At 41.5% G+C, this 17971-nt stretch overlaps 1 protein-coding gene across 1 annotated transcript; it reads right to left on the bottom strand.

The window, feature by feature from the left end:
* Positions 1 to 1975: 1975 nt before the first annotated feature.
* On the bottom strand, positions 1976 to 17276 carry amn1 (antagonist of mitotic exit network 1 homolog (S. cerevisiae)). Its single transcript, XM_085779762.1, has 4 exons — positions 17071 to 17276; positions 3365 to 7569; positions 2916 to 2978; positions 1976 to 2469 (listed from the first exon to the last, which is right to left on the bottom strand). Exons 2-4 carry the CDS (start codon positions 7521 to 7523, stop codon positions 2339 to 2341), a joined length of 4353 nt encoding a protein of 1450 aa, XP_085635888.1. The 5' UTR covers positions 7524 to 7569; positions 17071 to 17276; the 3' UTR covers positions 1976 to 2338.
* Positions 17277 to 17971: the final 695 nt, after the last annotated feature.

Genomic DNA, 17971 nt, shown 5'->3' with positions numbered 1-17971 from the left:
TGTGTTGAGCTTAATTCATAATGCAGTAAATACCAGTATCCTGTTTGCTCATTCAGAGGCACGTTGTGAGCACACAGAGCCACATTGAAAGAAAAACATCTGCAAGGCCGAAGGGAGGAGAGGATGAGAGGCCTGTGTGGCCTCCTGAATAGAAATATTGTGCAGAAGGGTTTTGAATTATCTGTTTTATGGCCTTGGACTCTCAGAGACCCGGGACAAAAAAGTTATGGGAGTGTAGGGAAGATTTCTGCTTTGTTTCAGGTCCAGAGGTTTGTGTGCTGAGAAGATGGGATCAACCTGTGTCAGCCTGAGCGCACCAAAAAAGGGGGCTAAACCACAGCCACTCCCCACCTGTTTCTGACCAATAAGAATTAATTACACACACACATAGTGCGAAGTATTAAATATCAATGAATTCTCACTCTCTTGGGATGGTGCTTCCAGACTGCAATTTCTTGAACAGGAGAGTTTCATGTATTTGATTTGTTTGATGATCCAATTTTAATAAATAGTTAAAGGGATAGTTCAACATTTTGGCAAATTGGCCCATTGCCATAATCGCTATAGTCATAGCAGTAGGTTCATTACCTTTAATTGTAGGTGTAAGCTATTTTCAGTACAGCGGAGCGCAGCAGCTGGCTGCTCAGAGCTACGCTATGGAGGCTAACGGAATTTCTTGGTTTCCCTCATTAAACTCATCAAATTCAACATCCCAAAACTCCACAGCGCTTTTGTAGACAAGTTGTGACCTGCACAACCACCACGCTATGAGATAATGACGGAACGATACGAAACGGAGCCATTTTCGAGGTAAATACAGGGTAAATACGGAGACTGCTTGCTGAAAAACTGTCCCTGAACGCAACGCGCATCAGCGGTTTTGTATGAATTTACCTCGAAAACGGCTCCGTTTCGTATCGTTCCGTCATTATCTTATAGCGTGGTGGTTGTGCAGCTCACAACTTGTCTACAAAAGCGCTGTGGAGTTTTGGGATGTTGAATTTGATGAGTTTAATGAGGGAAACCAAGAAATTCCATTAGCCTCCATAGCGTAGCTCTGAGCAGCCAGCTGCTGCGCTCCGCCGTACTGAAAATAGCTTACACCTACAATTAAAGGTAATGAACCTACTGCTATGACTATAGCGATTATGGCAATGGGCCAATTTGCCAAAATGTTGAACTATCCCTTTAACTAGCACATCTAAGTGAAATTGCTTTGTTACTGCCACTGCCTCGTGGTCCATGTATGATTGAGTCTCTCCATTTCATTTCTTACAAAATGAGACCGCAGGTTAGTTTGAATAAGACTCCCTGCTGTCGACCTCCTTCATCATTCACTCTGCAATGTTTGCCACCTTTTGGCTCAGGGAAGCTGTTCCAAACATGTTTAGAGAAATAAATAGCTACACAAAATGGGTTTAAGAGAAATAAGCGTATACCTTACAACAATAAAACTAATAGGAAAATCTCCTTGAACATAAGACCAAGAGGTAATTTATAATTTTCAAATCCATAAGCCAGAGGCCATGATGGTGATCACTTGCCCAAAAACAGTGTAGCTTTAACCAACTGGCCAGAAGTCATGAACTGTGCATCAGCTGGAGATTAAACCTCAGGATGGTCCAGGTGCCAGGGAAAGAAAGGCTGTACACAAAACAGCTTTAGCATGAATGTTTTCTGTTTGTTCATTCCCTCAAGTTTCACTGTAGCTTCAGTTTGCTCTGGGCACAAAATGATATCAAAGTGATTCTGGTCTAAAGTTAATTTCCCAATAAAGTGCTAAACACACATAGATATTGTGAAATGATGCATAAATAACTTGTTGCAACTTCTCACTTCTTAGGAGAAAAATATTCCCAAACTTAAGAGTTTAGTTGGCATTAATTAAGATTACCAAGATGAATGACAATTCATTTATGTTTTTTTTTGTGTGTGATTTTAATAGGATTTTTCATGTCAAAAATAAAACAGAAATTTCAAATGCACATAAAAAATTAAAAACGTGTCTAAAGTTAAAAAAAATATACAAAATAAATGTAGAAAAATAGAAATGTATAGCTAAAATATACAGTTGACAGATTTCTTACAGATCTTGTAAAATACAACTTTTTGTGAGAAAGCTGAAAGCATAAATAGGTTGTAGGTTTTTACAGGTAATGTAAATAGAAAACTTTATGTGTAAAAAGATGAATACTGAATCCCAAACATAAATAATTTGCATGACAGTCAGTAAAACTCACAAGGTGAAGACGCAACCTGGCAATTTTCTTCGTTAATACACAGTATTAAAACCAAAGCGAGAACATGACAGAAGAAAAGTATTCAACAGCTTGTGATGTTATTTGGCTGTGGACGGTTGTATCGCCTTCATGTATTTTCTCTGAAACTCCTGAAAGGCGACGGAGGACAGCTGTTCGGTAGCTGTGCGCCGAGGCTTGAACTTGTCCTTGGGAGGGGAAGACCATGTACCTACGGTGCAGATAGTTCATAGAAGGTAAGTGTAAAAACTGGACTGGACACACATACAACCGCATGAACAGTCAGTCAGTGGGTGAGTGAGCAAGATGTTCCCAGATCTGCTATCCTTATTGTTCCCAAAACACATCAATAGTCAAAATATATGGCATACCAGGTGGTTCGCCAACAATCTAAGACTCAACAATCCCTTGAGATCTCACAAGGTCACTGCTGTTACTGGTGCCTCTCTGTCTCACAACCTTTAACCATTTGTTTCAATATGTCAGACTCACAATGCTGTCACAGCAGGGGTCAGTCAAATGAACACGTATCATAAGGTGAGAAGTTAAGTTACAAACATGGTTATACAACATGCAAAACATAGTATGAGTTAGATACCATCACACTGATGACAAAGAACAACAACAATCTGTACATTTTGTAGTTGGATTTGTTACCTTTTGTCTTTAAGATAGTAATACGGGCATTTTTCTCCTTTCCTTCAACAAAGTCACCGTCATCTGGAAAAAGAAAAAAGAAAAAAAAATCATCAGGCTTGGTGCAAACAGTGATGGTCAAAGAGGTCTACATACAAATACAGAGAATTGTGTAAATAAAAATATGAGAGTGCAAATAAAAAATGAAACTTTACTTCACTAACAATAAACATAATTCAATATTTCTACTTGACACCAGTCAATGTTATAAAGAAAACAGTCTGTACCGTCTGTTGTAAGTTGGTGCTATATTAAACACTGACTTTAATGTTTGCTTCAATTGCAAGATAATTGAACACTTTCAACAAAAGCACAACATGATTTCATGTATCACGTTACACATCATCGTGTCACTCTATCGGTCTTGATCGTTACCAACAGGGTCCAATAATCTTAATAGTGTGACTTACCCGAGGGGGGATGGGGGGTTTGCTTTCTCTCGTTGGATCCGTCTACAAGGTTGAAGGTGTTGGGCAGCACACAGAACCTCAGGATGCTGTTCTTCAGCACAGGCGTCACAGCAAGTCTTCCTTTCTCAGCGTCACTTCTCTCGTCATGCTTCATCTTTTTCTCCTCCCTAACCTTATGTCTGTTGGAGGACCTCTTCCTCTTCCTACTTAGACGAGACTTGGTATTTCCATTGCGGATCCTCCATTCAGGGTCCCCTGGCAGCTCCTCGTTATTGGTCATTGGGGCCTCTGTTTCAGCTTTCTTCGAAGTCTCCGCTGATGAAGAAGCAGAGGCAGACTTCTTTGTCCGTGTTCTTCTGCATTGAATTTTAATTGGCTGTGGATAACTTCTCCTCCACTTTTCATAAATGTGTTGCTTGACTGAAAGCACCGAAGGAGGAACGCTGGGCGTTCTCTTTGGAGGACTGAGGATCACCTTGAGAACAGCTGGAGCCCCCCTTGCTCCACCAAAGAAACACTCAGAAGAAGAAATGTGGCACTTTCTCTTGCTCGTTGAGCCGAACAGTGCCAGCTCTACAGTTCTCTTTGAGGCTGAAGGTTCACCATGAGCAGCATCAACAACAAAATACTTGTTCAATTTTGCATCCTTAAAAGCAGATTGTGTATCCATATGATCAGAGGGTGTGGATTTCCTTGCATCAACAAAATCTTTTTTTAATTTTGCATCATTAAAAGCAGATTGTGTATCCGTGTCATCAGAGGGTCTGGGTTTCTCTGCTTCAACAAAATCCTTTTTACATTCTGCATCCTCAAAAGCAGATTGTGTATCCATGTCATCAGAGGGTCTGGGTTTCTCTGCATCAACAAAATCCTTTTTTAATTTTGCATCCTCAAAAGCAGATTGTGTATCCATGTCATCAGAGGGTCTGGGTTTCTCTGCATCAACAAAATCTGTTTTACATTTTGCATCCTTAAAAGCAGATTGTGTATCCATGTCACCAGAGGGTCTGGGTTTCTCTGCATCAACAAAATCCTTTTTTAATTTTGCATCCTCAAAAGCAGATTGTGTATCCATATCATCAGAGGGTCTGGGTTTCTTTGCATTCTCCAGGGATGGAAATATGTGGTCAGTAGTGCTTGGTGTCTTCCTTTTTAATTGAACACTTTCATGTGTTTGTGTGACACTGAAGTTAGTCTGTTGCTGGGGGGCAACTGTCCCACTCATTTCAGTTTGTTCCTCCACTTCCATTGATGAGTCTGTAGATGTCAGCTGAGCTTGTGCACAATTTTCTTCATGGGCCGACGTGTGGGCCAATGTGTTTTGGATTTCTTTCATGCTGTGGTCTGAACTGCTCGACTGAGCACTTTCTTCAGGCTTCAAGGGATCTTGTGAACACTCCTTGTCAGGATTCAATGTCGGATCCCCAGGATCTGAGATCTGGGTGGGAGTTTCACCGCTGGGCTGGTTTTCATCTTCAGATTCACTTAGGAGTATAATGCTTGTATTAAGGGTTATGTGGGAGATATTCTGTGAGTCAGGTTGTTCATCGTCTTCAATTAGGTCAATAGTTGGCCTGACATCATTGTTCCCCTGTCGAACCAATCGTACAATGGGAGAGGGGGATTTACTGTCAGACCTGATCACACTCAGTTCATCGTTCTTCTGTACTGCTGTTGCTTCCATCTCAGCACAGGGTTTATCACGTTGCTCTTCATTGCACTTGCATTTACTCTGAGAAGACCCAACAAATTGTTCCATCCACTTGTCAATGCAGCAGACGACGTTCACGTTTCTCAATGCAGCGCCTCTGGCATCAGGGGGCTCGTCCTCTGCAGAACTTTTTATGGCTTCCTTTGGCTGACTGTCCACGTCTGTACTCTGTGGTATCTCACTTTTCTGAAAGATCATTTTGGCCTCTTCTGGGGGCAAAACTTCGATTTTAAACGAGTAATATGGATCACTGGAATCGTCGTTTTCAGTCCTGCCAGGAGATGAAGTTTGAGGTGAGACGGCTTTAGCAGGAGAGGCTTGTTTTTCTTCACCCGAGTCCACAGACTCTACCTCTGTTGGTGGGAAAACCTTGGGTGGCACATCACTTGCCATTTGCACAGGCACACTATTGACTTTCCCAACCTGATCTGGCTGACAGAGACTTTTAAGTATGTTGAGACTGTACGTCAAAGACATCGGGTATCCAAACTCTTTTTCAATATCATCTAAATGCTTGTTGACATTCAACCATGATGATGTATAAGGACGTTCTGAGTACGTTTCATTATCTTTGAGGACATGGTAGTTTTCAGCTTGCTTCTCTGGGCTTTGAGTGACTTGTGATAATATGACAGAGTCTGTCGTTGCATACGTTCTGCAGAATTCTCCGACAGAACCGATTAAAGTTCTGTACCAACCTGACTTGAGCTTAAGTGCCAGATTTTTCAAACTGCCATCCCAAAACATGTTGCCTATTTTATTAAAAGAATCATTTTCCTCTAATGCCATCTGGGATTCTTCGCTCTCCTTTATTAACTTGACCAATGAGTTATATGTCCATGGGGTTGTTGGGACAGAAGACAGGTCAAAAACATCAGCCTTTGGATCTGTTGTTATCTCAGTTCTGTCTGTGTTTCCGTTTTGACTTTCCGGCACTTCGGGGGTTGCAGCAGCTGATGCAACACATTGGTCTACTTGCATAGCCATAACATTTTCTCTAGTACAATCACTCATTTTTTCTACAACTGGCGAAGAAGGTAACTTCTGAGGATAACTCAAAAATGTATCTGTTTGAGGACACTTATCTGGCCAACTGGTGGTGTCAGAAGAGGTATCCTTGTTGGCACCCTGGTTGCTTTCTTGTGACAATGGCAGCACAACTGCAACAGCTCTTGTGCCTGTGCCACCAGGAGACGAATGGGTGTCGTTCCGTGGGACCGATGAGAGCATTTCAGGTTTTTCCCTGTCGTTTGCAGCAGATGATTGCATCTGACTTCTTTGGCATGAAGGGCTATCGTTCATCAGCATCAGCCTCAGCAGACATGATGGATCATTTGAAGATCCTTTTGCAGGGCTGCCATTCTGAGGTACGGATGCACCGCCTGCTCTATATACAATGCCACTACCTCCTACTGGTGTTAGGACATAGGCAACATCTGTTACAGAGCTTTGCTGAAGTGGTACGTTTACAATGTGATGTGCTCTTGGCATAACACTCTGGGGAATGTTCAGGTTACGGCCATTAGCATTAGCCGACGCCACAGGCTGCACAGTTTGGTTACACTCCTTCGCTCTGTTCTCAGCCAGCCGCTCACAATTACGCAGATTATTCACGATTCTTGCAATCTCCTGAACTGCTTCGTAGCTGTGCGTCGTTTGGTGTCGTGCATCAGCAGCAGGAACCGAGGGACGGCTGGTTTGAGAGTTGTGAGGAAGAAGCAAGTATTGCTGAGTCGCCATGGGACTGTGCTGTATCTGTCCATTTGATGATGAGTTTGTAGTTATACTCTGGTTTTTTAAATGAAGAACAGCTGTAGGATAATTTGGTGGGGAGGCGGAAGAACAGATTGCATGCTGTGTTCTGTGATTCTGGTTAGGAACGCTCTGGGTGATGTGTGCAGCAGAAGACACTAATGTGTTGGTGTGAACTGTATGGCGTACTGTATGTTGACGCTGCAGTGAGGTAGCTGTTGTAACATGTGCAGGATAGGCTTTAGGACACAACTTCTTAGGGGCCCTTTGAGGCGGGAGATGAGAGGAGATACCGGCCTGTGTCCACATTGCCTGTTGTTGCTGAACTGAAACTGGCTGGTTCCAGTGTGCCCCTCTGTTTTGAGGAGGGGATGTAAACGTCATGTTGGGATTTGGATGCTGAGCAGAGTTCGGATAAAAATTGTGATTTGGGGCATTGATGATCTGCAACGGAGGGTTTCCACTTTGCATGTTGGTTGAATTCTGGAGATTATTTGATAATACGTTTGTTTGATGCAAAGAAGCTGGCTGATACTGCACCATCATATACTGGCAGGAACTATTGGCCTCTCCGGTTTGTTGATTCCACATTGTGTTATTGTTGTTATGGGTAAGCAGATTAGCAGCTTGTGAAGACCTGGGAGAGGGTAGTCCAACTTGATGGTGCTGACCATTCATCTGTGCAGTGGAGTGCATTGTGGTCCTCTGTTAAGCCTTGGTGTTGGTTGAAGAGGAAACTTATCTGAGAGAGAAATTGAAAAAATATATATATTAGTAGTTGTATAAAAAAATTTAAAAAACACTCATTCACACAAAAGTGTCAAGATCAGTGTTTAGATCTGGAAAAATCACACACATAAGATTTTGATGGGTCCTGAACTCCAGATCTAAAACTAAATCCAAACCTCTTAATTTATTAAATGTAATGTGTAAGTGAAAATTTGTATGTTTTTTTATGGATGAATCTTTCCTAATCTACAGGATGTGTGGTCAATAACACATGTAGTAACTGATATGACCACTAATGTGTGGGCCAACTAGGATATGAAAGCTCTTAGTAGATAGTATGTGTAAAGTAACCTTGCAATATGGCTGCTCAATCAATGTACCATGCTTTTATGACATCTGAGGTATCTGTCCGGAGAAAAACAAAACCCGGCATGCCAAAGAAAGGTCAAACAGACAATTGACCCTTCGCGTAAACCCCGCCCCCTTGGTTACTGTTGCTACGCCGGGCAAGCTTTCACTCCCAGCCATGCTCCTGGCAATATTTGGTATCGATTTCAAAGGAAATATCAGAAAATTTCTGGATAAACTGTTCTGAGATAATAGAGAGAAGAAGTCACAAAGATCATTCATAGTTTTCAGTGACGTGACTCGCGCAGGAGGATAAAACGTCTGTTCAACGACACTACTGGACAATGTACAGAGCAACTGGACAATGTACAGAGCAGCAGTAAGGACTGGTAATTTTACCGTCTATCAACCCACGAAGACTTCACTGGTCATGAAACGTTGTCAAACTCTAAGTTTTGGGGCGATTGTGAACCACATACAGCTTTCACTGCTGTTCTTTCTCTCCCACCGCTGTATCAGTCAGTGAAAGCAGTCCCTGCCTGGAAGATCCCTCGCCTAAAAGCCCAGGTAAAAGCCCTAAAAGTACAGCTGTCATTTCGGAGGTGAACATATGGTTATCCCCATATTTACACTTGCTCAAGTCGAAAAAAAGTCCGCTCGTATCTGAACATCTCTATATTGCTGCTGCCGCCGCCGCCGCTGCCGTGGTAGCAGCAGCAACAACAACATCCTTCTCTACAAACAAATGTTTTTCGTCCTAGTCTCAAAATGTGTCCACAAAAGCAAACGTAATGACTCACTGCGGAAAGCTTGCCAGGCCTATAGTTACGGTTGCTAACGTAGGATTGGACAATAGCCGTTTGTGGGAGGAGTTGGCGAAGGGTCAATTGCAGATTGATATCCACCCATAGACTGTATATGTATCCACAACAGGATACAGATGCATTTTATAGAGATAAGAATGGAGGAGGTTACGTCAGGATGTGTGTAAACAATTAAAAACTGTCAAAATTAGGGATGGAAAAGCTACATGTTCACGAAGACACATCTTATACAGGACACTATACCAGATAAGGAGTATACACATGAAGACAGCGGAAAGACAGAGGAAATGGAAAAGGGGCAGTAAACTGGGGTGTAACATCCTCAAAAGGAGGATAAGATGCTTTTTGAATTCTGTTTCAGTACTGCCTTCACAAATCAGACTCAATTAATGCAGACTCAAGTGTAAGTCATCTGTTTACTTTTACTTAAGTTTTTATTTAATATATTGGTGCCATATTTACTTTTTTAAAACCATTCAGTTGATTATCTATACTGTTACTACTCAATGCTGCATTCAAGTGACAAGTGACACACAGTTCTCACAACCCATTATAAACACTGACTGTATGAAAACTCAGCCTTATACTACAAATTGCTTGAGCTAATCACATCAGGGCAAACATCTGCTCTACACAGCAGCATTCTCAATAACACAAGCTGTCGATCTGTGACTTATTTTCATATAAATTGTATTTTTACCTAAAATGAGTTAGATTCAATTTTACTTGATTGCTGTTGGGCTATATTTTGGTGTGGAATGAAATTAGATTAAGATATTCACAATTGTGAACTGAATGAAATCTATGAATGTAGAAAATATGCTTGGCAGGGGATTTTTGCACCAGATGTATGAACCCAAACACTGTGACCACCAGTGGAAGCAGCAGGTTAAAGCGGTTAGCAGAGGAATGCACAACTTGTGCGTCTGTGAAGTGCTAACAGCTGTCAGCCTATGGGAATCAGTTGTGGTAAGATGGTGTCACAGCTACTATGGAGTAGTTAGTGTCAGCTAAAGTCTGGGTAATGCAGGGACAGAATTAGAAATGCATACGCCAGTGAAAAAGGAAAATCACAGGGTATTTTGGTGACAGTCTTTTTGCAAAGAAAGTTTGGGAGAGAAATTCATTAAGGAGATACTCATCCCCCAGGGCAGTGCCAAGCCCCTGCACCATCTAAATGATTTCCTAAATAACTGCATTTTGTACCAAAATAACTGATGCCCGATGACCAGGGGACATTTTTGGGAGCAAAGAGTAGTTCTTTTACAATTTGTTTGGAGAAGTATTAAATCACAACTAAAACACGAAAAAGTACTACGAAAGTAATAGATAGCAATAGAATAGGGCTACACAAAAATGTGGGAGTAAAATCATTAGCTGGTCACTTCAACCCCGAGGGAGTTATGTAATCCTCCATTTATTGATAGTTTCAGATGCAGCTTATACTTATAATAAATCTTATAACACTGCAGAATACTGACATTGTAGTCTTAATTATAAATAGTTGGTACATGGGTGGTGTGGTGGTTAGCATTGTTGCCTCTCAGCAAGAAGGTTCTGGGTTGTGGGTGGAGTTTGCATTTCCTCCCTGTGCCTGGTTAGGGTCTCTATGGATTAACCTCTGACCTCTGACCTGTTTCATGTCTGGTTGTAGCAACTGCTACTAATTTACAACTGTGGGAAAGAAAGAGTGCATCCCACCTCTTCCACCTCCACACATTAGTCTGTCTCAGCCAGCCCAAATATGTTTTATGATCCAATGAACTACCAGGTGTGATACATAGTTTTAAAAATGACAGGAAAAAACACAATTTGTTTGTTATACAGCTGCCAAACATACTCCCCCACTATACATTCACACAGGAAGTGAACCGCACAGGCATAAATACAACATACTACATGTTAAGAGGAAGTTTCAACAGAGAAGAGGATACACCCAAGCAGAGGAGAGGTGAAGGTAGATTTTCTGAAATGCTATAAATAAGTTGCCTGCAGTTGCATAGCATAGTCTATATACGCTTCTTTGAATCCTGTCAAAATGAGTGCCAGGTGTCAAGGAAGGCATGGCAACATCTGAAACAATGAAAGTACATCCATCAAGAGGACAAGCACATTAGGTTAGACGTTATTCATGCATTTTGGATTTTCTCCTCCTGAGCCTTGGCCATCTTTTTCATTTTGTCTAACAAGTAGAACTTGTGTTTGATGGTGCAGGAGCCAGAAAAAGAAAGAAAAAACCTGTGCAGCAGTGGAGGAGTGAGATACAAATCACTCGTTTAACAGGATACCACACACACACAAACACACACACACAGGGGTTTACACAAAATTTCATATCAAATAGTGGCTAACCTTCTCCTGCGAGAAAGACAAAAATAGATCAGCATCTCTCTATCTGGAGAAACCCCCCCCACACACACACACACACACACACACACACACACATATTACAGCTACTGCATGACTGCAACATCAATGTGTGCAGAAGAACCTGGGAAACGTCTGAAGAAAAGTATGTATTCATTATTTTTGACGACCATGCATTTGTGGTGTCTAATATCAGTCCACCACTAAACTTTATCTGTATCTTTAAAGCAGTCACAACTAGAGGATGCATCTGCATCAAAACTGCACTTTATGAAAGGCCTGTTCCTAGACAACAAAATTACTTTAGATATTGGTATTTGCAGAGGCGTTTATCAATGCGTTGCTCAACGGTACAAATATCTTTTTACACATGTGCACAAATCCCTTTTTGTTTTAATCACTTGTGTGTGGTTTGTGAAAAATGCTGCAGTCTGATAGATAGCACTGCTCATTTCTGGTGGCCTTGAATGTGTTACAGGTTCTTCAGTCATAGAGGCTGTGGGATGCAACTGAGATCTAAGCGACTAAGGAATATCTGAGGCCAAGAGCGCAAAATGAGCTGATAGTGAAGGTCAGACCAACAGGCAGCATCCGAAAACTGTGCCAAGATGGATGATAAGAGATGATACAAAAAATGAGAGTTTAATTCACTCCTGGGACTGAGTTCAGTTTTGTTGCTCAGATTTTATTTTTTTTTGTATCAAAACCTACATCTAGGCCTGTCACAATAATTGCCTAATCGCATTATTATTATTAATTATTGGCCAGGTACGATTTATCCTCACATTAATAACACTGCACTGAAATATGCAGATTTTCTATAGGAAACTGGGGGGAAAACAGCATTCTCTATAGCTCTTCATCCAGACCAGAACCCACTCACATCCTCCACAAACTCCACTGGCTCCCTGTCCCACAACTGATCAAGTTCATAATCCTTCTTCTCACTTATGCAGAGCCCTCCAGCAGGCCTCCTACCACACCGCCCTGCCCCACCACCATCTGTGTCTGCCCCACCCACTCAGACCTTTAGGAAAGGACTGAGGTGGGGTCTGTTGGGAAAAGCACTGAGCACTGGAAAGTACCTAGAAGCGCTAGCCAAAGTAAGCACCCCCTTTTGTACCAGACTGCACCGCAGGCACAGTATGCAAACCAATTAGATTTACTGTGTGCATCCACCAGAACCTTGGTCTATGTATCAAACTGACATTAATTAATTGACATTAAAAATACAAGTCAGCACAAGAGCAATAAATTAATTTGAGCCCTGCACAAGGAGAAACCCTGACACAATTAGAAATGAAGGAAAGCCCCATCTGGTCAGGGCGGGGATTTCATAGAAGAAAGATGACACCATTATTTTTGAGCAAATTATATTGGATTTAAGAATATCCAAAATAGTTTAAATAAAAGGTAGTGCTTTCTGTAAAGCATTAGTACAGGGACCAGGACAGGCTCAGGTTTAAACTCATTTCTCAGTGGGATAAACCCTACTGCACCAAGCTCTGACTGTTCTGATCATTGAGTATTTTTGTGACTTGTTGAACACCTTTTGAGACTGTGATTATTGTACTACTGAATGTTGGAAATAAATGGTGCTTGATCACAACTGGCCCATATTTGGACCATTATTTTTACTCCAACAGCTCATGTATGGGTCACGGCCCTCTGCCTGGAGTTCCCCTGCAGCTTATTTAAATTAAATCCATTCAAAAATGACTAGGCCTGTATGTCTAAATAACAATAACATCAACAACTCATACACAGACAAAACCAAAGACATGTTGTCAGGGACCCAGACATGCTGTCAGTGACCCTTGAGATAGACAATGAACTATTGCTCCCAGTGTTTGCTTTTTAGCGACTGCCTAAAGGACCACCTGTTGACATGACGTACACTCTCACACACTAAACCAACACTAGTTCAGTTCAGTTATTAACGTTGTAGTGGCAGAGGCCTGACTAACCTCACTGTGATAACAGCTTTGTATATTGGTGTTACGCTGACACGTCCTTGCTTGCATTAAAGTATTGTTTATTGTTTATCTTGTTTATTATTTACTGGTTATTCCCTTTGGTTAGACAGGGGATTGTAATAAATTCTCGAAACTTCGAGAAGCCTTTGTTGTTTCGTTTTTGCCACCACAAGATCCCCTCCTGTTTCAGCCCAAATAACTTGTATGTGTATTGCCTGATCTCCAGAACCACACCTTCTCCAGACAGAGAGGAGCCTCTGTCCAGATGCTCCATATCCTCTGGCCTTTTTAACCTTTAGTGTACAGTGTTAGATTAATTAACATTACATGGGTGGAAACAAAAGCACCCATTGAAGGGGTAAAGCAGATGAGGAAAAACCCCATTTGGTCAACACAGCCTGTCCCGTTTTATGCAAAGAAGGACAGGGTTCCCACGCCGAGTGAATGAGAAATGCCCTAACCCTATACCAGAGGAAAACCCATGTGTGAAAATCAGCACCTCCATGTGAAAAAAACTGCAAATAATAGATCAGAGCAAAATGAAAAGGTTCAAAACTGTATTATTTAACCATCCTTATAAGAGTGCCAAGATATACTCGTATCAGATCAGAAGACATCTCGAAACGACTTCTGCTTCTGCTGCCCTGAGACTTTCCTGATCACCATGATGCGGCCAGGTTAGTTTAATTAACTTTTAAACATTTTTTGGTAAGACCTAATTTTGTCGTAAAAAAAAAAAAATCATCTCAGAAATGACCTGAGAGAATTTCTTCAAATTTGGCACAAACACTCATCTCAAAAATGAACTGCAGCATCCAGAGATTTCAACAGCTCCTACCCTGTTACAATCTCTGGAACTCCTTTTCATGCTTTCACTAGATTACCGTGAGACAGTATAGGGAATCCTAAAATAAAAGAAAAAGTTACTTTAGTAGTTTCTGAGAGTCTTAGTTGGTGGGAAGGGAAAATAATATGATGCCATCATGTATAAAGACAAAGATCTGTGCCATCAACTGATAGTGTAACATGAAATGAAATAAATATACCAAGACAGATGCCAAGCACTAAGCAGAGGTATCATGACACATTTTGTTTGGTCCTCTCCTCCAATCAGAAAGTGCCACAGTTCCACCACCATCCAAACGGTAATTGCACCATGTGTCCTCTTATCACAATACCTAATTTGAATGCCTGGTGTGTGTATGTGTGTGGTGAATAGGTGTATGTGTAATCTAGGTGCGTGAGAGAGAGAGAAGAGGGACAGGAGGAGGGAGAGTGTGCTTGGATGTAATGAGAGGTATAGCTGTGCAAAAAATCTTATTTTATTTTTGATTAATACTAATGAGGATTTCAGATGATGAAATAAGTAACTAATTTCATTTTAATTTTAGATCATTACAGCACAGAAGCCTGGGTGAGGTCGTATTAACACTATGTTTCCTTCAGACACAGGGACCTGGTTGGAGGGGGGATCTGTCAAAATGGGTACTGACGAAGTAATCACAAATACATCTCTGATACACACGCTCCAATCATTTGATACTCCAAAGCACCTTGAGTGTGATTCTGCCTTTATGCTAAACAGTTATTTGCATTGAACAGAATTACGACTGATTCTGGTGAATGTGAGCAGTACAGTAGGGAGGGAAGAATACAAACAAGTACAAATGGATCAGAAAAAAAACTTCATAATTCAAATGTTGATTCGTCTATTTGCCTCATTTGAACAATTCCTCCTCCTGTGTGGTGTGTGAAACCTGTCTAGTTGTGTGTCCTGCATGAGGAAGCACCACAGAAAAGAAACACCTGTACACACCCACAGGCAAATGTTACATTCAGCCTGTTCAGCCTGTTGTGGATTTCATCCGTTTCTCATATCGTTTCCCAAAATATCCAGTGATTGATCTGTAAGTAAACTTGTTTGTACAGATGGGCACAAATCTGACGTGCAAGCATCTAGACGCAGAATGCAGGACTGAGATACTCTACATGGAAACACACTACTGCAAGTAGGATGGGAGTTTACTGGTGAGTCAACACACATACACTGACAAATGGCAATCGGACACTCTGTGACAAGCACTAGTTCACATGAACACCCCTCTCCATTGCCTGGTTACTTGAGTAAATGTGCAGTAGCCTATATTGCCTAGTGTCATGATTTTTTGTGCAGTAGTTGATTCTTCAACAAAGAGATGAGGCCAAGATCTGAAGTTCAATGCCCTTGGGTTCATCACTGGCATGCAATACGATTATGAATGAACACTGGAAAGCTCCCTTACTACCTAGGAAACATCTGGATAGTATTATGGGACCCCCTTCTATCTAGGTAAATAAGAATTCTTCACTGCTATTAATTCCTACAAACATAGTGACGATGTTTCCATCGACTTATACTCGGAAACCATATAGCTACATTACCTATGATATACATGTTGTGACCTTCATATGCATCTGTGTGTCACACTAAGCCACCAGTAATGCATTGATTATCCACAGTCTTGGGATTCAAAAGCTTCAGCCAGATGAGGTCAAACTAAAAATATGTTCTCTGCTCTCCAACAGCTATGCAGCGATGGGTTGTTGCACAATTTTACTGTGTTGCACTACAGGATTTGTTTCTGGCACGTTACAAAAACAACAACATGCAATAATGTTCTCTGTGCACTATGATTGGTGATTTGATGCCATCTTTATCTGGATCTGCAGTTATAGTATTACTGGGGTTGAGGGTTGACATGTTGTCCTATGGCCGGATGTGAGTCTTTGAACCAGGCCACATGGGCTCAGACTCTAAACCACAGAATTCAGAGTTATGTTGCTTACACACATACTAACAGATGAGTTTGTCCAGAGATCATGTCATATTACATAACAGAGATGAACACTTGCAACATGTTTGTAGTCAAATTAGCAGCACAATGCGTCTGTGTTTAATCCAGCATTGATACGCCACAGGATATAATTTGGTAAAGGAATGTACATGGTTTCATTTTTGGGGAGTTTTATCAAACCAAAATACTATTAATGTAAAAAGATATGAAGCTATTGCTATTGCTATGGGCGGTGATTCGTGACATGGGGTAGGGTCTCTGAAGCCCAGCAGAAATGTATTGAAGTTTACTCCACCCAAGGAATAACTGATACATATGCTATGCATGATGTAACCTAAATTCTGACAGTCTGGTTTTCCAGTTATGCATGGAGAAATGGAAGGACACAAACTAATGGAAGGTCACAAATTATTATATCCTAATGTCTATCAAGATATGCTATCTGTAAAGCTTGTTTCTGGCTTTGTGGCACAAACAAATGAAAGAGGATAGGAAACATCTTCGAGAGTAAAACAGATCAACTGGTGCTTAGATGACTGAGAATATGACCGGACACGCTGAAACTCATGACTCATAAACTAATTGTTTCCAGTCATTCAAGTCATATTCTGCTCCTGGCATTTTCAGCTCATTTTCATGCAAACGCATGGCCATAAAACTCCGCTGAAACTCTTATCAGGTGATGCGTTCACGCTTGAGAGGGAATGACCCAAACAGATCCCACTTGCAAATAGATCAATCGTCACTGCACATGCATGAGAATAAGGCATGCCTTAGATCCTACATAACAGCTGCGGGGAGGGGGGGGGGGCAAGACGTTACCTGGTATAAATTGATCCTCACCACATTTGGGTTTGGGGCCTAATATGAAATTGAAATATTAGTACAATTTAGGATTTCTTTTTCTAATGATTGGAGGGTGGGCTCTAGTGTCACCATACTTTTGCTCTGTGGTCATCTGACCACACAGCAAAAGTATGGTATCCCCGCGCTCTTGCATGCGCGTGCTCACACACATTCCGATAAACACAAAGTTAAGAAAAGAGTCCACGAAGGAAACTGAGGCAGAAAAAAAGATGAACAATAGGCTTAAACGCGAATGCATCGCCAGCGTCGTATCACATCAACCAGGGACAATGATGCGAAAAACTTCAAACCAACTTACTTTCTCTGGACAACAATCTCCATCTTCATCCGGAGTCTTTGCGCCAAACTAAATTCCTCTTTCTGTATTTCCGCTTATGCGTCCATGTTCGTATCCGTTTTCACTGGACCTGCCAACGGATGGGTGAGAAAACTCCTTGCTGCAGCTTCTGAGCTCATTAAACCCCAAAGACATGCAGCCAAACGTCCACACACTGCCCAGCTCTCCTCTGCGCCTCCCTCCCTTATCACCAAACTTTTAAAGTGTGATGTCACCTGCAGGGGGCGGAGCCACACTGCTGCAAGAACCTGAAAGAGTACGCCCATTATCCAGGCTGCTGAAGTTAAAGAGCAATGCTATGCTACATTTTAACTTAATTAAATGGTGATGATGGTTAAATATGAGGGAGAATGGAGGCTCTCTGCCTTCCACCGATCGCCTCTTGGCCGTGTAGTGTATTATACACCTTAACTTTCTTGCTTAAATATCTTGTATTATCTTATGTTCTTATTGTGTGTGCTTTCTCTGAACTGAAGGAATGTGTCAACTGATGCTCTGCTTCATGGGTTCCAGATGTTGCCTAGAAGCAACTTGGTCTGTTGGAAAGTTGATGATTGTTTTGTTCAGCCTAAAGGCTGAAACCTTAGGTCAGGGGTGTCTTCTTCCGTTGACCTATGGGGGCCCAAAGGTTATCAATTTGGTCAAGAGGTGAAATCCCAGAAAGTAAATAGTCCAGATCAAGGTAGTCTTTGTTGATTGGTTGCATTCCTTAGTTTGGAGAAGGTGGAGTGTTTGGAGTTAGAAACATATATAAGGTCAGAGCTTTGGGCCAGGAGAGAGAGATCTCATATTGGACCAGAGATACTCCAGGATTCGGCATTTTTGTACACTGTTCTTCTTCTTGTTAATAAACTTCTTTTTG

The sequence above is a fragment of the Trachurus japonicus genome, chromosome 6, assembly GCF_045865225.1.
Source record: "Trachurus japonicus isolate A0001 chromosome 6, Traja_1.0".
NCBI classification, from domain to species: Eukaryota; Metazoa; Chordata; class Actinopteri; order Carangiformes; family Carangidae; genus Trachurus; species Trachurus japonicus.
This window is presented reverse-complemented; position numbering and strand designations above follow the sequence as displayed.

What these genes read in the sequence shown, in the direction of transcription:
- amn1 (XM_085779762.1), bottom strand. Translation starts at nt 7,523, where the DNA reads ATGCACTCCACTGCACAGATGAATGGTCAGCACCATCAAGTTGGACTA. An exon ending in AACCCCCCATCCCCCCTCGG is followed by an intron (nt 2,979 to 3,364) that starts GTAAGTCACACT and finishes TTCTTTTTCCAG; the next exon opens with ATGACGGTGACTTTGTTGAA. An exon ending in TACTATCTTAAAGACAAAAG is followed by an intron (nt 2,470 to 2,915) that starts GTAACAAATCCA and finishes TCTGCACCGTAG; the next exon opens with GTACATGGTCTTCCCCTCCC.